This window comes from Rattus norvegicus, chromosome 13, assembly GCF_021556685.1.
Source record: "Rattus norvegicus strain SHRSP/BbbUtx chromosome 13, alternate assembly SHRSP_T2T, whole genome shotgun sequence".
In the NCBI taxonomy this organism is placed as follows: Eukaryota; Metazoa; Chordata; class Mammalia; order Rodentia; family Muridae; genus Rattus; species Rattus norvegicus.
This window is the reverse complement of record NC_141546.1, coordinates 40,018,041-40,043,748: the sequence shown is the minus strand read 5'-3', so window position 1 is coordinate 40,043,748 and position 25,708 is coordinate 40,018,041. Positions and strand designations below refer to the sequence as shown.

General features: G+C 42.9%; 1 protein-coding gene across 6 annotated transcripts in view; it reads left to right on the top strand.

The window, feature by feature from the left end:
* Nucleotides 1–25,708, top strand: part of Nckap5 (NCK-associated protein 5) — a 901,285-nt gene that overhangs the window by 786,616 nt on the left and 88,961 nt on the right. For all 6 annotated transcript variants that reach the window (XM_087581938.1, XM_087581942.1, XM_087581939.1 and 3 more), the window contains 3 exons: nt 1,626–5,374; nt 6,476–6,653; nt 14,362–14,440. In XM_087581938.1, the coding sequence (XP_087438064.1) occupies nt 1,626–5,374; nt 6,476–6,653; nt 14,362–14,440 (4,006 nt within the window). The remainder of the gene's footprint in view (nt 1–1,625; nt 5,375–6,475; nt 6,654–14,361; nt 14,441–25,708) is intronic.

The window sequence follows — 25,708 nt, the reverse complement described above, 5'->3', positions numbered from 1 at the left end:
TAAATTTCATGAAAATGGCTGAGATATAATCCAATGTCCATAGCTTACAAAGCAGTTCAGTGTCTGAAAGGAAGCTGCTGGTCCTTTTGAGTGTCTGCATAGAGTTCATATGAATATGAATAGTTCATATTCAGACACTTTGACAGGGGCTAGCTGGCATAGCAATCCTCTGAAACTGCCATATTTGTTCCTAAAGTCAGTGACCACTAGTAATTTTGAAAAGATCCTGAGCAGGGCTGGAGAGGTGTCTCAGTGACAGAGTATTTACACTGCTCTAGTAGAAGACCCCAGTTCCCATAAGCCTCATCGTGTAGCTTACAACCACCTGTAACTCCAGCTCAACGGATGCTAACAAAACACCTGCTTTCAGCCTCACCTGTACTGGTGTGGACACAACCATATGCATATACATGCATACATACATACGTACATACATAACTACATACATACATACATACATACATACATACATACATACATACAATTAAAAAGAAAATAACAATTTTTCAAGTAGGTCAGCCCCTCATTGTTCCAGTGCACCAGTTTCTTATTTAAACTCTGCAATGCCATTGGAGCAACATTGCCAAGGAAACCTGTGGGTTTTGTTTAACAGCAGATAGTACAGACAGAAACGAGACTGCTTGATAGAGCAGTACAACACCCAGATTAAGATTGAACTTCAGAGCTGGCAGCCTGAGTTCATATCCCACTGTAGCCATTTGGGGTGGAAACAAATTTCACATGTTTGTAGTAAGTTCCAGAAAAAGAAAAGCCATGTGTCCAAATGTTTGTCCAAATCTCCTATCTCTGAGACCTGCCATGGGGTAGGTTTGTTGGACCGGAGAGTCTAAGGGTGCAGTTAAAGCAGCATGCCAGTGCTTGGTATCCAGGAGACCCTCACTATCTATTACTTCTCTCCTATGCTTTTCTGCTCTTCGTTATCTGTACTGTGAAAAACACAAATGTGGGGGACCCCATCTTTCATTTCCCATCCACTTTTCCGAAGGCTGGCATTTGGGAAGGTGCAAGGGTAAACAACTGAGCTGCCAACCTCAATGGAAGAGTAGCTACCACAGGGATGCCACTCCTTATGCCCAGTTAGACATGCACACACATGTATGCAGGTGCACATGACAACGTCAGAAACCTCTCACGAAGACAAAGAGCTACTGACCGTTAGACTGGCGGAATGAATTGCTCTCCTCTCTCAGCCCCTCCCTCTGCTGCATCGTGGCTCTCTACAGTGAGACTATATTGTCCTCTGCCTGTTCCGGAAGTGAAACTTGAGCCTGCTTAACTCGCCTTCTTGACTTTGCATCTCTGACCACTCTGTTTCTTCCACCTGGAAGATGTTTTCCTCACCGAGATAATGGCTCCTCACTCCAGTTGGGTTTTCTACCCTTTAAGGAATAGTTCTTACATTTCATTTCTCTATTTCACCATGCCGCTTAGCACAGGGCTCTGTGGAGTCGATGTTTACTGCACAGTCAGCATTGTACAAACAGTTTCTATGTGAATAGTTATCACCCAGTTAGACAAATTAAGTCTACTGGGGGGCTTTTCCTTTGTTTATGTGAGATCTGTTGGGTCCCATCATGTCTGATAACTGTATTTTTCTTCCCTAGCAAACATCACAGATCTGGGATAAAAGACTGAGTATCGATTCTTCGCTCCCAAGTGGCTTCACCAGCCCCGCAGATGAACTACCTCCAACCCGTATCAAAGAAAGCCACATTTTGGAAGGGCTGAGGAAGCTACAGAAGCGGAAAGTGTTACTTGAGTCACCAGCGTCAGTGATGAGCAAATGGGGTTATAAAGATTGCATGAACTCGAACGAAGGGATCTATTCGCCCGGGATTAAAAACAGCAGCCTTAAGGAGTGTCCCCCCTGCCAGTCACCTGGCAGAGGGATCCCATGCCAGAATCTCCATCAGACCTTCAACTATGATGCAAATTCTCATGAGTATGCACACGAAGAATTCCTATCCTCAGCCTCGCCAAGAACATCTCCAAGCCAGGGCTGCAGGATACAGAGCAGTAAATTGACACACAGTGTTTCAGACAGTCTATTCACCTGGGAGCCACATAGAAAATACTTTGCAGAAGGTACAGCCTCAGTTTATACCAGAGAAATGCCTGAAAGGCTAACTCGTTGTGCTAGCCACTGCCCCTTAGAGAGGAAACTGTGCCCCAGCGTTCACCTGCCCTGGGTGCAAAGAGACAGGGACCCACACAGCCAAGGTCCTGGCCATGTACCTCTGAACCTTCAACTTTCAGATACTGATGACAATGAAACCCTACATGAGCTGCACATAGAGAGCAGCGATGAGAGAAGTCCTTCAGACTTGTCCTTGACTGGGGACACCGACAGGTCCATGGAGAACCTAGGGGTGAAATTTGGAAAGTCTGAATGTGTCTCTCATGATAAGGGGAAAGAAGAATGTCCCACCCACTTAGAGACTAGTCCAAAAGCATTCAGCTTCATCAAGCAGCAAAGGGTTGTCAAGAGGACCTCTTCAGAAGAATGCGTAACAGTTATATTTGATGCAGAAAATGGAGAGCCTGTGGAATTCAGCTCTCACCAGGCTGGAGTTGTCACTGTCACCAGGGATGAAATTTCCATCAGCTCAACCCCTGCTGGGCCCTCAGAGGAACTCACTGAACTTTCACCTCAGGGAATTACTCATTTCCAGCCAGGGGCTACTGCAAGAGACTATCCTTTTCTGGGGAGACCTGAAGAAGAGCCTAAGACAAACATTCCAAAAGATGAAAATGGTATTCTCACAGCTCCGAATGACTCATTTAACTCTCCAACTACAGTAACTCAGAATTCCCCACGACCAAAGCTTGTTAAACCAACACAAGGAGTAGCCTGGCAGAGTAATTCTAGATCTGTGGCAAACATGAGTGTCTACACAAAGCAAGGTCTGACAAAAATTCCTTCCAGAAGCAAGATTTCACCTCAAAAATCAAAACTGGTGGACCCTATGCCTACCACCCTAGTCCCTTCCAGTGGCCTAGGGACTCTTGCAAAAACACCAGCATCCCCTACGGGGAAACTCTCACAGTGTACAAATGCAGAGAGCCCTGGTACTTTCTGTGATGTACAGCCAGAATCACACATTCCAAAACACCCCACCCAGCTTCCTCATATCCCCAAAATTTCCAATAAGAAGAATTGGGTTCAATGCCCCAAGAGTCAGACTGCAGGGATCCAATCAAGGCATCTCATGGGGAAAAGTGATAATGGCGAATCCCCCACGAGGGCCAAACGCTGCGGCTCTGAGCCAAAGACAAGAATGAGGTCTCCCTCCCCTCCAACTCCTCCAGGGAGGTCAGTCTCCCTCTTGGTCAGACCCAGTTATGACTATCCACCACTACCATCACCTGCCAAACCTGAAACTAAGGCCCCTGGTGACACCGTAAGTACAGGGTTGAAGTCCCCAGTGTTGAAAGGATCCTCTGCTCCCCTCGTCTCTTCCAGTCCAGCTATGTCAGAAATACAGAAGAAACCATCTGTGGCATCCAGGAAGTCTGCTTTCCCTACAGCTCTTCCCTCCACCCAAGCAGTGGTGCATACCCGCTATCCTGAGCACACATCCTCCAGCCCATTTGCCGTGACGGCTCCAGGGCCTACAAAAGTCTCTCCAAAAAGAGGTATCCCTAAAGCTCCCCATCCCCAAGCACTTGGAACCACCCACATGGACACAGACTTACAGACACCCAAGACTCGCCCTTCAAGCTATGAACTACTAGAGATGACATCCTGTAAAAACTTGTCTCCAGGGAGAAAAGGACAGTTAAGTGACAGCACTGTGACGCCCCACAGGCCTTCCTTCTCAGGACCGAATGAATTCTTGACACCTCAGGTTAATAGTACATCCTCATCTTCCTCATCCTGTAGAAACCAGGGCACCTCACAAGGTGGCCAAAATCCTCCCGAGAAAGGACCGAAAACTCGCCTCCCAGTAGGACTCAGAGTTCTCATGAAGTCTCCTCAGTTGCTCAGGAAAACGTCTATGGTACCAGGGAAACAAGAAAAGGATAGCTTAAATGAAGCGTCTCGAAGTTCTGTGACAGCGAACAAGTCTAATCCTGAGGACTCCAAAGACCCTGCAAGTCTGGAGACCTCAAGAGATGAGAGAACCACAGCCTTACTAGGTCTGAGAGGTCCAGAGAGTCTAGCTAGAGGTCTTGGCTTAGAGTCAACACCACCAGAGTCATTGGAAAGCAGCATCTCCAGAGATGATGGGAGAGACGGGGTAGACAGCAGAGCCATAAAAAGATCCTTCTCCTCCAGCAAGCCACACCTAAAGCCTGCTCTAGGCATGAATGGAGCCAAAGCTCGGAGTCAGAGCTTCAGCTTCCACTTGGGAGAGAAGCCTTCCACACCCCCAATAGAAGGGCCAGGCAAGATTCGAACCCAGATTATTACCAACACGGCTGAGAGAGGCAATTCCCTCACTAGACAGAACATCTCCATGGAGGGGTCCCCAAGCAAGACTCCCTCTGTTTCAACACCTGATAATCTGCCCAATGCTGGAAGGCCCCTGGGAAATCCCTTTTCCAGGCAGGGTTCTCTCTGTAGCACAGGAAGTTCTAGTAGCCAGCATGGAAGCCCAAGCAAGTTACCTTTGAGGATGCTCACAAGGCCAGAAGGACTCCTCACTCCTGAGGAGGAAGATCAACGGTTCTCTACTCAGGAAGAATGTCCCGGGAGAGGAGTACATGAACAATCTAGCAGTAACCACCATAGGCATCCATCATCTACTCTATCAGACTGCCCTCAATCCCTGCAAGTCCCAGGGAGGATACAGCGTCCAAGCAATTTGGAAACAAATGGGATATCTAAGCTAGAAACTTCTGGAAGGCATCCAGATGCTTCTCCAACTGGGACTAGTGTCGTGAGCCCAGAAGCCCCCCTCTCACCCTCCATCGAAGAAAAGGTCATGTTGTGCATTCAGGAGAATGTGGAAAAGGGCCAAGCACAGACAAAGTCCGCCTCTGTGGAAGTGAAGCCTAGGGCAGGGCCTTCATTCACCAGCTGGTTTGGTTTTCGAAAGAGCAGGCTTCCAGCTCTCAGTAGCAGGAGAATGGAAGCTTCCAAGAGTAAAGTGGAAAAGAAAGATACAAAACTGAAATCCGAGAGGAAAAAAGAAAAGAAGAAAGCTGAAGTACAATCGAAGAGAGAAAACGAACTGAGTAGGGGTACCAAAAAGGCAGATGGTCAGAGTCCAGACGATGGTTTGCAAAACACAGAGAGTCTGAAAGCAACCCAAGACATTTATAACCAAATGAAGTCAGAGCCAAGGAATAGACCCAGCCCTGCTGTGAGCCCAACAAAAGATGCCTTCATGACAGAACTTCTAAACAGGTAAAATGCATGTGAACAGAGAAGGGCAATCTAGAGGGGTCTCCCTGCTCCCCCAACCCAAGGAGAGCTGTTTACTTCTTGACCATTAAATACCAGCCAAGCACAGTCTCCATACACACAGAGAATATAATCTCTTATACATTAGCTATAATTTAAGCAGTGAAATAAAAGTTGGCAATAAAATGATAATTTAGTTCATGTTCCTTTCTTAACCAAGCCAATGGTCTTTGAAATTAAAGAATAGTGAGTTACATCCAGGTTGATAGCAATTCAACCCTCACCAGGAACCATGAATGTACCCACATTGCATGAAATGGAAGGAAATTACACACACGTTTGAAAGCATGCCGATTTCATTGATCGCGCTGAGCAAATGTATACTTAGAACTTTCCAGAAGTAATTACTTTTCCTGCCGATCTTAAGCCAGAAATGTATTTAGCAATCACCCTTTGGCGGTTTATATTCTGTCCCTCCCCAAAAGCAATTATAAAAAATAAAATAGAGGCTATGGGGAGATGGCTCAGTCAGTAATGTGCTGACCTTGTAATCATGAAGACCTAAGCTACTTCTTCAGAACCCACATAAACAAAAGCACTGTGGCACAAACTTGTAATCCCATTACAGAGACCATAGAGATAGACAGAGCCTTGGGCTTCTCTGGCCCGCCAGCATAGCCTATTTGGAAGTTGCAGGCCAATGAAGTATTCTGTGTCCCAAACACCTAAGGAATAATACACAAGAAGACATCCTTTACATACACACACACACACACACACACACACACACACACACACACAAACACACACACACAAACACACACACACAAAACGCACATACACAATGAACACAACCCTGTTTGTGCACACATTTTTAATAAACAGTGTAATAAAGTAATTTATTATTCTTACAAATCTAAATTGACACACTAGTGAAATATTTGAAGATATTCTTGCTCAAGGCTAGAAAGCAACACTTAACCACGGAAAGGTTTAAAGACAAAGAACCACAGCGAGGTTACCTTAAACATTAAAGGGCTGGAAGAAGAGCGTGATTGAAAACGGCCGATGTAATTTATCAGAGGAATCACTTTCTACCTGCAGAGTTGATAAGAGAGCCGCTCTACAGACAGAAAGTGGATCAAAAGGTGTCTCCTGCAGGAGCGTGTTAGAGGGCACCTCCCAGGGCTCCTGTTTCGCCAGCGGCTCTGTGAGCACTCAAGGAAGTCAAAAGAAAAACATCAAAACCAAAGTCGATATGGAAAAACCAAGAGAATCCTTGGTAAGCACTTCTCCATGCTGGCTAGAAAACACTTGATTCTGAATGTTCTGGTAAAGTGTGATGGTGACAGTTTGAGAAAAGACTGTGCTTCTAATATGTAGACTATGGTTTTTATATAAATCTCTTCTTCTTCTCTCTCTCTCTCTCTCTCTCCTTCTCTCTCTCTCTCTCTCTCTCTCTCTCTCTCTCTCTCTCTCATCTCTTCCCCCTCTTTCATTTCCTCCTCTATGTACATTTATGTATGACTAGCAGTACCTCATATGCTAACACATGTGTGGAGGTCAAAGGACAATCTCCATTGTCATTCCTCCTGTCTACCATGTTTGAGACAGGATCTCTCATCCATGGCTGTGTAGGGCAAGCTAATTTCCCTACACACTTCTGTGGTTCTCCTGTCTCCACTCCCTACAGCATCTCACTGAGGTTATAGACAGCGTTATGCTCATCTTTATATAGATACCGGGCATCTAAACTCAGGTCCTCAATGGCAAGCATTTTAGCTACTGAACCATCTGTGTAACCAGGGAGAAAAGTTTTTTAAAGAAGAGAGAAACACAGGTGACAACTGCTAACGATGGTAGCTAGGCCTTGTATGGGTGTGGCTCCCTCTGGGAATACTGTTATCACTGGGTCCGTTTTCAGACAATGCTATGATCTCCATACATTGGTTGCTACCAATATTATCTTAGAGTGATGCCCAGTGCTAGAATTTTGTTTTGATGATGATTCTGGCATCAACAGCAACAAAAGAGGAATGGGATTGGAGATATGAAAATGCCAGATGCTTTAAGAACGTGTCAGCTATTTTGATGTTTTAGGGGCTGTTTATTTTTCATGGAAGTAGGATAGCAGGTTGTACATAGACAGAGAGTAGTGAACTACATAAAGTACTTAAAACCAACAAAATATTCTCAACATAAAATGAGGACAATCTGAGTTTGGATCCCTCGTACTCGAGTAAAAATCTAGTCAGAACGACATGTTACCACACAGGGGAGGTAGAGGCAGGAGTCTCTCTCCAGCTCACTGCTCACCAAATCTATCTCCTTCAGTGAGCTCCAGGCACCGAGAGACCATTTCTCAGTAAAGAGGAGAGTGACTAACGTATCCAGCACAACTATCTGACATATATATTAATAAGCAACCATGTGTGCGTTCGCACACATCCACACAAACTTATACATACACCTGCCAACACACCATTAATTGGAAAGCACTTGAGAAAGACACGTGACATTGAGCGCTGGCTGCAGACATGTATGGGTACCTACTACAAATATGCACATGTATACACAACAGAGAATGTGTTCTTTCTGTATCTTCCTATTTTAATAAAGAGAATAAGAATATAAGATATACTAACATTTTTCTGAAGGACAATTTGAAATGAGAAGTGACTGCATTTAGGGGTAAGTTAGGTGTTTGAAGAGAACAGATTCTAACAGCAGTCTTAATTGGTATTTGCAAGTTGCTGAAGCGACACCATCCTCAGGGTGGGGTTTCACGAGCACAACATCTAAGACAAACACATACTGGAAATGTCTCCCCTTGGATAGGTCTGGACTCCAAAGGGCTCTGAGTTCTTTCTTTCAAGCTGACTCTGTTCATTGCAGGTTCCCCCTCCCCCATTTTAGCTCTTGGCTCATATGACATCATACCTCTTTGAAAACATGGATGCCCCGTGCATTATAAAACCACAAATTATAAGCATATCTGAAGCTGCCCTTGTAGTGTCACTGAAAGGAAAAAGGGAGAAGGAGTGTGGAGAAGCGTGCAATATGCTGGAAATTCAATCCTACTGATGGAAGTCTTTTGATAGCCCAGCGGAACCCCTTATCGCAGGCACTCCATTTAACTATGCCCCATTTAATATGGCTCTGACAGCTCAGGGTATATCTACACTGTACAGAAGGACCAAAAAACCCACAAAAACAAAAAAAGGCCTATGTTGAGCTTTTACAATTTCATTTTTGCTTTCTTATTACTGCCTAATGCTAAAGTAATTTAATGTACTTTCCCTTCCTCCTCTGAAGTCTTTCTCGGGGTAAGAGAAGGAAGCTCTGCTCTTCCCAGTCTGTCTGCAAGAGACACTCTTAGTATTTCCTGTGAAGTACACAGGTTACCTAACCAACCCGAGTTTAATCAACAGGGATATGCTAATTTTTCTCCTTAGCTGAGAGGAAATCAGTCATGCTGAGACGGCTTCCAGCATAAAGGAGTATTATTAACATGGATGGATGACCAGCTGTGAATGTGTCTTTGTGCATTCATATGTTGGACCTCAGTTTCTTTCTTGTTTTAGGCAGAGTCTCCTGTTTGCTGTTGTATAGGCTAGGCTAGCTGGCCTGTGGGATTCTGGGAATTCCTCTGTCTCTGACTCCTTTGTTGTCTCTAGGCTAGGCTAGCTGGTCTGTGGGCTTCCCTCTGGCTCTGACTCCTGTACTGTCTCTGGCACACTGGGTTTGCAAGTTCATCCTGCCATGTCTGCATGTTTGTGGGTTCTGAGAATCTGATCTCTGGTCAGTATACCCACAGAGCAAGCGCTCTTGCCCACTGAGCCATCTCCCCAGCTCCCTTTTCAAAACTGTAATGTTGTTTGTTTCCTCGATTTTGTGAATTGGGCTAAGATTACTGAGCTCAGGAAGGACTGTGCTTTTCCGTCCTTTGAGATGGTAAGAAATAGCAGAGAAAGCATATTCATCAGGCATTATCATCTCAGGTAGGAGATGAGATGCAAAACAAAATGCATTCTTATAAATACCCTTGAACCTTTTAAAATGCAGAGTTTAAGGGAATTCTCTTTCCCCAGGGCTCAAGGTAAATTTGCCGGCTGCTTATTTTAAAGTATGTTGCAAAGAAATTTCCTTATAGGAGTTGTTTAGTTGGAAACAATAGTGATAGATAACACCATTGATGTCACAGCATCACTGTGAATGCAAACACTACTTCATTGTCAAGGCAACGCTAAGTCAACAGTTTTTTTGTTTGTTTGTTTGTTTGTTTTTTGGGGGGGGGAGTCTGGCAATACTTGGTGTTGAATCCGAGCACACACACATACACACACACACACACACACACACACACACACACACAAGGCCAACAACCTACCTATCTACCTGTGACCAATAGCCTCAGCCCTAAAAGTACTTCTCTCAAACCTCCTAACACAATGTGCCACCAGGCTTAGGTCTTTAAGGACTAAAATTACATTTATTCCCAAGAGCCCAAGTCATTTTTAAGCATTTTAATGTTTAGGGATTGTTTTTATTTCCTTTCTGTTGCTGTGATAAAATATCCTGACAAAAAGCAACTTAGTGGAGAACAGAATTATTGTAGCTCACGGTTCCAGGTTATAGGCCACTATTGTGGAGGGCAGTTGAAGTAGAAACTTCAGACATCTAGACACAGCATATCCGTGGATGAGGGCCAAGAGAAATGAACACATGTGTGCTTTCTTGGTTGCCTGCTTGTGCTCAGCTTAATTCTTCCACTCTTATTCAGTTTAGTACCCCCAGCCTAGGGAATGTTACTGCCCACAGTGGGCTGCATCTTTCTGTATAAGTTATCCTCATTAAGACAATCCCCAGAGGTGTATCCAATGTTAACACTGAGACTCTCTCCTTCCAGATGATTCTAGGTTGTATCAAGTTAACAATTTAAGCTAAGGATCACTGGTAATCATAATAGAAAGATTGTTTCCATATATGTTTTATATATACCTCAAATCTCTTTATGTCACAAACCATTTACCTTACCAGTGACTCCACATTCCCTTTTAGTATAGTTAAGATAAAATGTGGAAAAGTACCAGTAATGCTTCACCAAAATAAATCTTTTCTCTCTATGGAACTTTAATTAAAGGCTTATGTTCCCACATCTGCCATCATTTGTAGGCCACTTAGTTCTAAATTTTTTGTGTAATTTAGACCAGCGGCCACATTACTTGGTGCTTGAAATGGTTTTATGTGTTTAAATGAAGGGTAGGGAAGACCTCCCCTAGAAAGATTAGCCTGGGTGTGCTTTGCTTGCTTTCTGCTTCGAGTTGTTCCTTCCAATGAGTGGAGATTATTTTCTGAATAGCAATCTTAAAGAAAGACAGCTCCAGGCTCTTATTTAACACCTCAAGACAAAAATAAAAATCTTTTAACAAAGTTAAGGGGATCACACACCTCCATGGGGCCTGGAAGGGAGATGGCCATTTTAATGCATGTGTGTTAATATAAATGATACGATTCTCTTCTCCCAAGTGTCACCTCTTCAGAAGAAAATCACATCTGCTAATAAAAAATCATCAAATACCATCCCATTAAATGGGACTGCAGAGATGAAATGGCAGAAAATAGTAGCATAATTACACAAATGGTTATCATCTTATTAAGTCCTGCAAAATATAATAATTTCAGCATCCTTAATTGAATGATTCCATTCTAAATGCTGTTTTGATGCAAATAAGCAGCCTGCACATTTGCCTTCCTTTTGCTAAGTTTTCTAAGACATGAAATATCCAAAGATACCGGCTCACTCATTTCCCATCCCAGAGTCATGGTCGTTTGGGTATCTTCCCTTCCCACTCTGCCTCTCCTTCTCCCTCCCTCACACTTTAATGGAAAGTCACTCTTCCTAGCCCTTGATTTGATTTTGGTATTTAAAAAATGCTGTTTACTTCAGAAGCCCATAGAGTTAGTCATTCAGAGAGGAAGGAGGTACAGAATTCCAGATGAGGAATTCCCCAAATATAGAGTTCAACTGTGAGATCACGTGTGTCTATCTGTTACAGTGGGTCATACTCTCCCTTTTGCCTCTTAGGACTTTTGCAAACTCATTTCCTCCTGCCCTTCTGATAGTTTGAGTTAGTCACGATGAAGGCAGTGGCATTTAATGACCACATACTGCAAGCTGATATCTAAAGCAGCTTCTGAGCCCCACAATGGGCAGGGGTTAAAGATTCATCCTTAGCAAATGGAGATGCAAACACTTGGGAGCTGAAAGGTAGCTCAGTCACTAATGTGCTCAGAGATGAGAGTTCAACTCCCACAATCCACATAAAATATCACACATGGTAGCATGTACCTGTAATCCTGACACTGAGACGGTAAAGACAGCTGGTTGGCTAGCCTCACCTAGTCAGTGAACTCCAGGCCTGTGAGAGACCCTCTCATAAAAATAAAAAGGTGGCCAGCCCCTGTGGAAGTGCTCCTGAACTCCTGAGGTTGACCTCTGGTCTCCACATACTCACTGCACTTATATTTCCACACATGAGTATACATGCATGCAAATGTATGTTATGTACACACATGCATACACACTAACACTAACGCTAACGCTAACACATAAGAGTTTTCTCACCTCCCAGTGGTGTTCCCACATCCCACCTGCTGCATGATCCAGGGTGAAAATTAACTTAAACTGGAGCCTAAGAAAATATAATTAGGAAGAGAATCTGATGCCAAAATAAAGTATGTCTCTGATTTGCATATGCAAATAGTTTTAAATAATATATCCACGCTGTGCCTTGAAATCTGTTTGGGTGGAGAAGTAGAGCTAAGAATGTGTCCTTCTCTGACACTGCCCTTACCTAAGCTTGCACTTCAACAAGATCTTTCAGATCCATAACCGATCCATAAGCGCTACCCGTACCCCTTGGCAGCTGCCCTTTATAGATCAATAAGCCTAGAAAAGATGTGGTCTTGGAGTCTGTCCACAGGGCCAGGGCCTTGGGGGAGTCTAAAAGCCATGTGTAGCATAGTCATAAAGTGTAAATGATTGTCTGTATCCCATTAAGTGTTGAGAGTTAAAACTAACCCCCAGGTCAGCATGCAGACAAATGACTTTCTACATTTGATGGAAGATGATGTTTCTACATTTGATGGAAGATGATGTATCTTATTGAGCCTGAGCCCCTGGGCAGATCCCCCAGCAGCACTGCACCGTTGTCAGCTGCCCAAGTGGCCAGCTGTAATATAGCTTATAGGAGCCATTGTGGGGGTTGGCATATCTTTGAGGACCTTGACCGCTCTGATATTGAGGCCGTGTCCACACAGATGAAATAGCCTGGAAATCTGAGAACCATGAAGATCCCTGTAAATGGGTGTCAGCCTATAGTCTGGCTTTCGGAGTTCAAATCCCAGCCCCTCCATTTTGATAATAATGTATCGTCTCTGTCGTTTAAGGGTACATCCTTTCTGAACATAGGAGTGTTGGGGACAGCACCATTCCCTAGCATTAGGTCAAGCATGTCAGGCCTGAATGTAAAGCCATTGCATAGCTCCTAGTGCAGACAATGCAGGTATTGGCTGGTTTTGTTTATTTGTGTGTGTGTGTGTGTGTGTGTGTGTGTGTGTGTGTGTGTTGTGGGGAGGACGAGCCATGTACATTGTGTGTGAGCATGCTATAAAGACTAGAGATCAGCCTTAGTTGTCCCTCCTTAGGGACTTTGCATTGTTTTAAGACAGGATCTTTGACTGCTCTGCCGTAGAGTGGTTGGCCATCGAGCCCCTGGGATCTGCCTGTTTCCACTGATGGAATTAAAAGAATTTCAAACCTCATACCAGCACACATGGCTTTTTTACATGGGTGTTGAGGGATCAAACCCAAGCCACCATGCTTTTATGTTAAGCACCTTACTGAGTGATCCAGCTCCCCAAACCAGTCAGCTGTTTCTATGATTGGTGGTGTTGATGTACGTGGTGCCCCACTGTTAGATTGGAAAGTTGGGGTTTCAGTATTCCTCCCAGTGTTACTTACCACTGAAGACAAATATGCTGTGCTTATGGAAGGTCCCAGACCATTGATGAAATACCCATACATTGATGAAATTGATTTGATGGGACTCTCTCTAACATTCCTTTTGAACCATTTGCCATCAGGAATATATTCATTCCAGCTTGAATGGACAAACAACATTTTTCCCTTTAGATAGGGTCACCTATAGCTCAGGCTGTGTTCAAATTCATTATGTAGCTGAGGATGACCTTAAACTTTTATGGTCATGCCTCTACCTTATTTAGTGAGCACTAGGATTTTATGAATTTGCCATCAGGCCTCGTTTATGTGAAGCGAGGCGTTAAACCCAGGGCTTCCTGCATGCTAGACAAGCCTTCTACCAACTGATCAACATCCCCAGACAGGAGGAAATGGTTTTAATATGACACTTCCAAATATGTCTTGCCAGTCTAGTTTACCGATCACACAACCCAGACTCCTCATTCCATTATGGAAAAAAGGAAGAAAAAAAAAAAGATACTTTCTTAGAGAGAGTTATAGTCTAGGAAAAGGGTCCTGTGACCTAAATAAGATTCAAGTATAGTCCCTTATTCTTATTAAAATAACTTATAGAAAAATCTGTGACTCGGGAGGAATTATAGCCCCTTAGACTTTAATGTTTCCTAATACCCTGGTGTGAATGACTCCATTATAAAGTTTTAAAACCAAAGCAGTTAATCTTGAAATCACACATAGAGCCAGGGACCCTGTGAGTCCTGCACCTCAAAGCTGTGGTTGTAATTCTGGAAATGGGCTCTCTTAATTAAAGCCCATAATGAAGCCAGATAATAAAGGCTAAGTAGGATAAAGCATTGCGCAGACATTCATAATCCCACACAGGTGTATACATTCAACACACTCATTACAGAACGTGCCATTGTTATGAAGATTGCAAAAGATTGTTGTAGAATGATGAATAAAAACTTCTAGTATCGTCTTACTGCAGGGGGCAGAAGTCGACGAAGATGTACGAGAGGATGAAGAAGATAGAGTTGCTGACGCTGCGCTCCAAAGCCACGTAATAGGTAAACATCCATGTGTTGCTTGACTGTCTCTCACATTGATGAATTCTCTTGGTGCATTTCTAGAGGCGTTGCCTCAAGTGGCCCATGATTGCAATAGTTCTCAGCCTGTGGGTCGCAACCCCTTCCGGGTTAGATTGACCCTCTCACAGTGCTTGCGTAAGTCCATCAGAAAACAACAGATAACTACATGACGACTCATAACATAGCAAAATTACAGTTATAAGGTAGCAATGAAATAATTTTATGGTTGGGGGGTGTCACCACAACATAAGGTTTTAAAAGAGCGTAGCATTAGGAAGGTTGAGAACCACTGCTCTGTGGGGTATGAGGTGGTACTTGTTTTTCAAAGAGATTAGATGCTTTATTAGTGACTTTTCCTGTTGCTGTGACAGAACGCCTGACAGAAGCAACTTCAGGGAGGAGGGGTTGATTCTGGCTAACAGGTCAACGGCACAGTCCATCATGGCGGGAGGGCGTGGCAACGGTGTGAGGCAGCTGCTCATCCGATAGCCACAGTCAGGAAGCAGGGAGACGAACGCTGGTGCTCGGCGCATGTCTCCATTGTGACCACCTGGGACATTCAGTCTGGGACCCCACGTTTTCACACGTGCTAATGTAAAACAAGTAGATTGGGCCTGGGCACGTGGCTTACATAATTGATGGAGTCCTTGATCGGCATTGACAAGGTCCAAGGTTTGATGCCAAGTACCACAAAAGGAAAGCATGCAGAAGCAGGAAGCCATACTGTTTCTGGGGTCGCAGAGCCCCACTGTGGAGAAAAGATGGGTGTTCGCAAAGGAGTACAGTGTGAGCTGAAGAGGAGTTTGTGCTGTTATAATAATGGAGGTGACACAGGAAACCAATACTTATTTTCCTAAGGAGAGGATCAATTCTTAGAATATCCCTTTATAGAATGGCCTCAAGAAGCAACTAATGGGGGGTTGGAGATTTAGCTCAGTGGTAGAGCGCTTGCCTAGGAAGCGCAAGGCCCTGGGTTCGGTCCCCAGCTCCGAAAAAAAAGAACCAAAAAAAAAAAAAAAAAAAGAAGAAGCAACTAATGCAGGAATCTATTGCTTAAAAACACTGGGTGATGGCTTCCTGAAATGGAACATTTTTTAAAATTTGGACACTTCACATATAGAACTGTTTTAGTTTCTTGCCTGCTGCTATGATAAAATATCCTGACATATTTTATCATAAGCACAACGTAAGAGTGACAGGGTGTATTTATAGAGCTCACAGTTCAGAGGTGCAGTCTACCATTGTAGGGGAGTCCCAGCAGCACTTGGAAGCAGTTGGTCACTTACATCCCAAGGTGAGTGTAGAGAATGCACGTGCTTTCCACAGCTCCACTTCTCCATCTATACATTGTAGGAATGCCCACAAAATGGCCCAGCCCACAAAGAAGATGGATCTTTCCACATCGAGTAATCAGTATACTCCCCAACAGATGTAACCAGAGACCAGTCTTCCCAGATGATTTTGTCAAGTTGAAAATCAACACTAACCTTTACAAGAAACAAATAAAACAAGTAAATTCACTTGCTAAAACCTTCAACACAATTTTCTTTTCATCATTTCAGTTGAAATCCCCGAACAAATATAGACCTAAATTAACTTCAACTTGTTAGGTGTTTCTTAATGAAGAAAAAAATATGATTATTCAGAAAACCTGTTTCAGCTAGCTGAGGTAAAAATGAATCTGCAAGGACACAACAGTTAGCTTCCTGCTCCCAATTCCCTGAAAGTTCTACAACCCTGAAAACAGCCTAGTTGTGTTTCTTAAAGTTGTACACAGCACCAAATATAAAAGAAAACATGTGCTCAGTGAAGTGGGAAGAAAGTGTCCTGTTTCATCCCCTGTTAGGAGACCAAGATGGAGGAAATATCCGTGACTTTCCTGTTTGTGAGGAGACTGGAGGAGTAATTGATTTCCAAGTCCCCAGACTACCTTGGGCACTCGTAGAATTCACTGTTCTTCGGGAGACACCAGTGGCTGTGAATGTGCATTTGCTGATTAGTCACCTTGACATGCAATGATGGAATGGATTGCTGTAGGAGTAGCAGAATGACCAGAGTCCTTTGCTTTTGCTCAACTAAAACACACTGACAAAAGCAACTTAAGAGGCAAAGGGACTCAGGGTTCGAGGATACAGTACATCAAGGCAGGGAAGACACAGCAGCATGGGATGGAGGCAGCTGATCCCACTGTCTCTACCATGAAACGTAGGAGAGCAGCGACTGCGTGCGTTCTGAGGATCAGTTCCCCCGCTCCTTTCTTCAGCTTGTGCAGTCCAGGATCTCCTACCCAAATGATAGTCCCACCCACAGCTAAGTTGGGTCTCCCTACATCAATTAACACACTCAAACAATCCTCCTTGAGCATGCTCAGAAGCTTTGGCTCTCAGGTGATTCTAGATTCTGTCAAGTTAAGCATGAGCGCTAACCATCACAACTGCATATTAAATCCTAAGAAGTGTCTCCCTTTGAGGGTGGTTAGTATCCATTAGCCTTCGTATCCATTGCTTTCACTGAGATGCCCTAAGCAGTCAACTCCCAGCACCCCCACCCCTGGCTCTGAATGCCATATTTTTCTAGCATTCCTGGCCGTCTCCAGCAAACTATAATTTATTGTGTGTCTCGGAGTGTTGTTGTCCCTATTCAGCTTAATGAGACTGGCACACAATTATTATTCTTTTCATTTGTAATTAGGAATACAAAAGTCTTCACAAACAGCTGAATGAGTGTAGTCTGAATCAGATTATTATTCCAAGACATCCTTTTATTATGGTTGTCAGTGTAAAGGGATTTAATTGGTACCAGTTCAGCATAGTTAGCTAATGTGCAAGTTAAATATTGTTTAACAGCCTTCAAGCATGATCGTCTGCAAAGCCTGGCTGAATCTTCTTTTTCCCATAATGAAGTTCTTGAACCTGTAAAAAAAAATAATCATAGCAGGCAAAAGATTCAGTTCTATGACAGAGCACATGCCAAATGTGCTCACAGCTCTAGGTTCGGATCAGCATCATTACAAGATTGAGATTAAGTTAAGAGGGACTGGGAGTGTAGTTCAGTTGGGAAGGGTGTTTGCCTTGTAGACAGAAAGCACTGTCTTCCATTTCTAGCACCAAATAAACTAAGTGTAATGTTCTACTCAGGGTTCTGATTTTGCTACACAGTGAGTTCAAGGTCAGTTTGGGTTACATAAGACCCCAGTCTCAAAATAAAACAACAATAACAACAAAAGCAAAAACAGAAAAAAGAAGCAGCAGTAACAATGCAAACATGCACCCACACACATATGTATATGCACACAAATAGTGTTACATGCTGCCTCTCTTATTGTATTTTTATTTTCTGTAATAGATGACTTTATTATTTGATGAGAACAGGGTTTGTTGTTGCTGCCCTCTTGAATTTTATGTTCCTATGCTATCCACAATACCATGGAGGTTTCCTGTTTTCAAACCCCTTGCCTTGGGTTGCAAGCTGAGTCCTGCCACTCTAGTCATCCCATTTCCATTGAAACAGAACGTATGGGGAACAGTAGAAGCTTCCCAGGTTCCCAGCAGGCTCTGTCTAATACAGTGTCACAGGCAAATGGATCATATAGCCAACCACACTGCAAAGGATGCTGGGAAACTGCACACATTCTAATCTCTGTTTTCTGAAGTAGCAGAGGGAAAAGGTTGACAGTAACTCTAAGCTAGCCATCAGTAGGAACATTTTAAAGGTTCTCCCCACTGAGACTAGATGAGAGTAAGTAATATTTATTCCTGTATCTTTATCCCGTCACAGGAACTGAGAATATCTATTTCCCATGCTGCTTATCCTAAGCATGGCATTATCATATATTTTGTAATATTTTATAGCCATGATAGAATATTTTCAGTAACAGTACCTGAACAGTACGTGTCTCCTCCAAACAAATATCAACCACACCCTTTCAACAGAGAAAAACAGCCGAGGAACCACGGCCTGAGAGTTTGTGTTTCTGTCTGTAACTTCAGGGTGACTGTGTTAGTTTAGTCAAAGTGCCATGAGTTGAATAGAAAACACCATATTGCTAACTGTACTATGTCTGGATTGAAATGCAAGATTTATAAATTATGGGGCTGAAGCAATAGCTCAGTGATTAAGAGAACTTGCTGTTCTCACAGAGGACCTGAGTCTAACTCCCCAGCACCCACATTAAACAACTCAGATCTACCTCTAATTCCCACTGCATGGGATCTGACTTCTCCTTGCTTCTTTGAGTACTGCTCCTCCACGAGCACACACTCTCATAGACATGCATATATGCATAAGTAGAAGTAAAATATCTATGCAGAATTTCGAGAATTAAATAAAATGAAAGCACTATAATTTTTTCCCTCTAAAATAATCCTAATAAATGTCAGACTTTGTGTTAATGAGCAACAAAAAATAGCTGGCCTAATTTAGTAGAAGCTCTAGCATAAATGGTTTTTTTTCCTACCTTTTTAATCATGACAGACTGATCCTACCCATTGGCCTAACTGTGTGTTAATGTTCAATACTCTCAAAGAATTGAAATACTATTGTCTTAGGTTGAAATTACCAACCAGTGTGGATAGATAGTTTAATTGATACGGTTCAATGGTTTACTCCCAGAACCCATGTTAAACCAAAACAAAACAAAAAACAAAAACCAACCAACCAAACAAACAAACAAAAAAAACCCTGGTGTGGTAGTGCATGCTTCTATCTCAACACAAGAAAAGTGGGGTAGGGGTATGTAGATCTCTGGGCTCACTGAACAGCCAGCCTAGCCTACTTGGTGCCTTCCAGTCCAATAAAGAGCACTGTCTTTAAAAACAAGGCATGTGTCATCTAGGAAATAAGAACAAAAGTTGAACTCTAACCTTCATACACATGTCCACACATGAGCACCCACACATGCACCCTGACATGAACACACACAGGAACACAAGCATACATAAAGAAATACCAGCCATTGATGAATGTCAGAATAATTCCCACAGTTGCAAGGTAGCTCAGTGAGCAGCACTTGCCACCAAAGATGTTGACTCAAATTCACTACATGGGCCCCACAAGAGAAGGAGAAAGCTATCCTCCTTTGACTTTCACACATGGGCTGTGGCATACTTATCCATATACACATTCCCACAACTAACTAAATAAATAAATAAGCAAATAAATAAATGTAATAAGTAAATGACTAGGTGTAATAAAAATGTTTGAAAATTCCCTAAAGACATGGGATCCAGAAATTCTTAAACAAATAAACAAAGAAACCCAAAGATATTTTGAAGATTTTTGAGGAAGATATAGAATCTAGTGGTACCCACAAAACGATAAGACATAGAAAGGACATTTGTCTAATAACCACACATGTGTGCACATAACAGCATCTACCTCACTGGATAAAGGTTGCACGAGCCTAATATAAACTCTCCTAGGTATGCTTCTAGTCTCTTCTACAGAGGCTTTCCAATACCAGCATGGCAAGACAGAAGCCATGGTCCCACTACAGCCACTCAGCTTTCTATGGACGGCTATTTCTATGGACGGATTGCCTTGGAGCTTGTACTTGTAATATTTCATTGTTTGCTGTTTGACAATATCATATGTCTACAGAAGACATTCTGGTTGTTCTCACCCTCTCTCCTCTCTCCTCTCTCTTATCCCCTAACATCCCCGTCAAGCCTTTCCTCCCACGTGTCTTTTTGTTTTATTTTCTGACCAACTGATTTAGATCAAGGCTTTCTGTATAACCGGAGGTCTGGCTGATAGAGTATCTATTGGGTAAACAACTGAAGACAATGACTGCCCTCTCTCTGGTATCCATCAATATCTAATAGTTCAGCAGGGAGAACTCCACAAGTTCCTCCCTGGTCCATGGATATCCTTGTGCATGCGCAGTACAGGCAGCCATGGCTGCTGTGAGATTGTGTTAGTAATGGCTAGGTCATGCCTGGAAGACAACATTTCACAGGCTGCCTCCCGATTTTCCGGCTCTTATGTTCTTTCCATTCCCACTTCCATCATTTTCCCTGAGCCTTAGAGGCATGGTATGAAGGTCCTGCTTGGAGAGTTCTCCTTTCTATCCCAAGAGCTGCTATTGCCCTCAGGGGAGTCCTGTAGCCGAATATGTTACCTGTGCTTCCCTCCTTCCTCAGCCTGGGCTAACCTATAGAGTAGGAGGTAATCAGAAGTGCCTTTGAGTGCCTTACCTCCATAAACCTGTGCATTTCCAGCTTTCCAGGGTGTCATCCTCTTATTCCTGTCTTCTCCTAGACTTTAGTGAATATGGAAAGAAAAGTTATGTGACTACAGACCAGACCAAGCAGGACTCTTTCATATCAGATATTTGCATTGCACTCCAGTAAATGTGTACCTCTAGTTAAGAGCAGTTCCTGAGGGCTCTAAGTCTGAGGCATTCAAAGTGCTTGTTTAGGCAAATGACGGGGTAAGGGAGAAGGAAAAATGATCAAGCGCACCTTACATAGGAAAAGGATATGCTTGCATAAACTTACTTCTGCCTTAAAACTTAGAAGTGAAATACTCAAGTTAATAAATAAAAAAAAAGAAATACTCAAGTTAATAATAAAAAAAAGAATTTAATAAAAAAAAAAACTTAGAAGTGAAACAAAACCATGTTGAGCCAAGTAAGAGTGACCTTGAAAGAGCTTAGACATTTTACCTGTGACGTAGACTGAACCGTACCCTTATCATCCACCCACAGAGCACCTACTTCTTCTGCAGCCCAGTGCACAGTTCAGGGAAGGCAGAAGGGATAGAGGAAGCATAGGACTGTTACAGTGAAGGTAACTCTAGACCATGTTCATGCAAGGGAGAGTCGGTGAAGCAGCATCTTCACACAGCAGAAGAGAAAGGGCTTGGCAAATGTTATTATAACTGTGGTTACTTCCCTAGTTGTAAGAAGAAAGTAAGGCCCATCCCATAGGCTCTTCCAATGACTTTGCCTGAATCAAGAACAAGAAACAGGGCAATGGCACTTGTCAAATAATATCAAACCATAAATAGAACCTACTTAACCATAGTTGTCCATAGTGGATCTTATCATCTGGATTTTGTGTTAACTCCATGACTGTATTTCTCTAAGCAGAAATACAGGAAGTAACTAAGAACTAACTTTCAGGGGTTTGAACAACAGTAGACGTTTCTTTGTGTTTATGTATGTGTATGAGATAATATTTGTGTGCTTGTGTGTGTGTGTGTGTGTGTGTCACGTGTGCATGGATGAACATGTGTGTAGAGTCCTCAGGCACTCCTGCATCTGCACATAACAACACCCCCACACACATCCATGTACACACCTGCCCTCTGTCCAACCATACCCACTAGATAAACTAAAAGGATTTCATGTTAAGAGCCACCAGGATTCCTACCAATGTATATATTAAGTCTACAGTGTTCTAGAAATGCTTTCGCTGAATCCAAGAGACAATTACTAGAACAAATCAGGTGAGAACCCTGGCAAAAGGCAGAGGTAAAATTTGAGTTACTAATGACACGTGACTGAGAAAACAGAGAGAAACAGGGATTCTCTTGGCTTGTGCGATAGATGTGCATCAGAAATAAAAATTGAGAATTTTCAGTAAATCCATTGTAACGCAGAGCTGATCTAGGAGCCTTTAAAAACATGCTACAGCACAACTTTTAAAAATCAATTCATTGCAGACACTTCGCCACATGACTCCATATAGATTTACCTTGGTGGGGTTCGGTTATCGTTGTTGTTGGTTTTTATGTCATACTTTTTGGAGACCAAATCTTATGTAACTCTGGCTGGCCTCAAAGTCTTGATCCTTCTTGCCTATCCGGTCTGTGTATGCTGTATACGGAGCTGGGGATAAAATCCAACCAGGGCTTCATGAGCTAGGCGAGCTCTCTGTCCACAGAGCTACGTCCTCAGCTGCCTTATTACTTCACATCGCAGCATAATACTTCGTACTATCGGAATGATCACACCCGTGCATGATTTATTTTCTGTTAGCAATTATCTGGACATTGTCAAACAAAATACAATGGCCCTTTTTTTCACATAGGTGATATTAAATGTTTTTAAATTCTTTAAAAATATTGTTTAACTCTTTAAAATTTTCATACATTTATACTATGTACCTCAATCACATCCACCAACCATTTCCTCCCTCCAATTCTCCCTAGTGCTCCCCACCCCAACTCCTTAGTGCTTCCCACCCCTTCTCCCTCCAACTTTGTGTCCTCGTTTTATTGTTATTAATAATCCAATAGGTACTTTTTAAATAATTCATAGACACGAACCCAGACCTTAGAGCTTCTAAACAAAAATCCTCCAGTTTTGAAAATGGATAATTCTCCCCCTCCCCAAATAACTTATCAATGTCAGTCTTAATTTCTTCCATCAGCCTGGAGGCAGAATGGGAGAATGGCGGTTTACCCATCACCTTATCTCTGCCACAGTGTCGGCTCCGCTCATTTTGCACAGGATCAGATAAAAGGATGCTTGCTTTATCTTTGTTCTGCCACCCTGGTGCAGCTAAAAGCTTTTCAAGAAGGGGGAGGGGCAGAATGAGCTGAGAGGTTAACAGGTTATGAAGCATTGTCCCAGCCCAGCCAGAAGCACTGAATCAATTTCCAATATGTTCCTCACAGGGCTGAAGTCCTGTGCTCGGGAGATGTTATTGTTTGATTATAAAAGCAGGTGGAATTTGAAGAGAGACTTTCATGCCACCTTGATAAACAGTCTCTGCCTGTAACTCGATTGTGTCAACTCCCAGACGGAGGCAAATTATGCTTTCGGGTGACTCTCTGCCCACCTGAAACTTAGCTTTGAGCTCCCTTCTCAAGAGCTCATCGGGAGGAAGCTCAGCCAGCCTGGGCAAGAACTTATTTGACGTCGGTCTCAGCCACCCCATTTCCAAATGAACAAGTTGTATTTTGACCCATGTCCTCTCTCTGGCTGTTAACCTACTCCGCAAAATGTCCCCTATGTTAAAAGCAGATGCAGATAATTCTGACTTAAATAAGCTATTAAGGACGTTCTCTTTGCTATGTGATGTTTGTTTTTATGTAAAACAAAAGCAAAACCCAGCCTCTTGGGGCTAGAGACATGGACGGTTCAGTGGTTAAGAGCATGTGCTGCTTCCTAAAGAATGCAAGTTCTGTCCCCTACACTGTCATCTTAAAGCCACTTCAGATTTGAGGGACCAACTCCCCCTTGTAGCCTCTGCCAGCACATGTATTTATGTGCACATGCTCGTGCACACACACACACACACACACACACACACACACACACAATTTTAAAATAACAATAAAAAGCTTACCAGGACCAGAAAGATAGCTCAGTAAATAGGAGACTTGTCATGTAAACACAAGGGGCTAAGTTCAGATCTACATATATCATGTAAAAAGTCATAACTCCAATGCTGGGTTTTTGTGAGTGTGCAGAGAAAGTTGGCTCCCAGGTGCTGACTGGCAAGCCAGTCTAGCCAAAACAGTGAACTTCAGATTCAGTGAGAGTCATTGTCTCAAAAATAAGGTAGAGAGTAATAAAGAGAGATACCTGAAGTCAACTTCTGACCCTCCGTACAACATCACACAGCTGAGCCCACCTGTACACAAACACAAAGAAGCACACACCGTATATACACAAAAAATTTAAAATTCTCAGTGCTTCTCAGATACAGTGCTATAATTTATTCATATTTTTGCCTTCTTAAATTAGCATATGTATTAGTCACTTAGCACTGTGTCAAAATACTTGAAAGGATAAAGCATAAGGGAGGAGGTCTTATTTTGGCTCACAGTTTAAGGGACTACAGTCCACTGTGCCTACTCAGAGCTGCAGCTGGTGGGCAGTGTCCTCAGCTGCTTGTAATATGATCCAACCAAGAAGCAGAAAAGGTCAAGGCAGAACTTGATTGGTCTATCACTCACAATGTCCAACCCCAAGCCATACTTGCTCCAGCATAGTTCCAGCCCCTCTCAACCTCTCAAAACTGTGCCACCAGCACATATTAACATATTAAACACATAACTCTATGGGAACATTTCATATTGAACCAACATAACATATATTCATTGAGCATATCAAAGGGTTTCAGTCATTACTTTTTCATACTTCAGTAATATTCTCTTCTCCCATTATTTTTGTACCTTCTTCCCTTCCCTCTGGTCTCTTTCCTCTTTCTAAATAATCTCCCTTAAGCTTTCATGTATATTTAAATCTAGATTCCATGTGTCTGAGTCTGGTTTATTTTATTTCACATAATAGGTTCTGTTATGTTTCCTAGCAAATGACATACTTTCATCCTTCTTTATTACTGAATCACTTACGTCTGTGTGTGTTTAGACACATATCACATATTTATCGGTTCATCTCAGACAGAAAGGCAAGTTTTATATTTATGTTAGTTACAATTTACATGTGGCTGATGCATAGCACCTGACTAATCTACTTAAAAAGAAGGAAAGGATTATTGGGTATTAGAGTTTGTGTGTGCGGTCCATTGTGGTGAGGAGTCATGGCAGCAGGAGTGTGGGGCAGCTGGTCACACGGCATCCATAGTCAGGAAGCAGAGAGATGGAGGATAGATGCTGACGCTTAGCTTGCTTTCTCCTTCTTATGCAGTCCTGGATCCCTGCCTTGAAAGAGCGATACACACATTCAGAGTGATCTTCCTATCCTAATTAACCAGATCTAGAAGCTCCCTCACAGACAGCCCCAGAGGTCTGTTTCCACGGTGATTCTCGGTCCCATAAACTTGAAAATCCAGGTTAACCATCACACATAACATATTGTGACCATTGTGAATCACGCCACAGTGATCATAGCCAGGCAGGCTTAGCTGCTACTTAGCTACATGTTAACCTAGCAAAAATAAGGAGATGCGTGCGAAAGAGGAAGCACTGAAATGTGGTGTTAATTGTGAGGTCAAAGAGTCTGAAGGTATGGATTTTATACATTCATCTCTCTTTCTCAGACCCACCAGCCATAAAGAGGAAGACTGTTGTAGAACAACTCTATTGCTTGTCTGGCTAAATATACTGAGTCTTCCCAAGGAACAGGGGTTACCATCAAAGCTTTAAAATATCTATAAGCGTCCAAGTTTAGTCCCTTCTTCCCATGAATCTGCAGGAAGATGGTACTTCAGTTACAAGATCCAAGGATTTTTTTAAGCTTACAAATGTTGTACCCCTGTTTCTGGGCAGCGTTTTCCAGGCAGCTTAGACATTGCCTGAACACTTTAGTTAGCTCTGCTCCCTTGTTAAGAG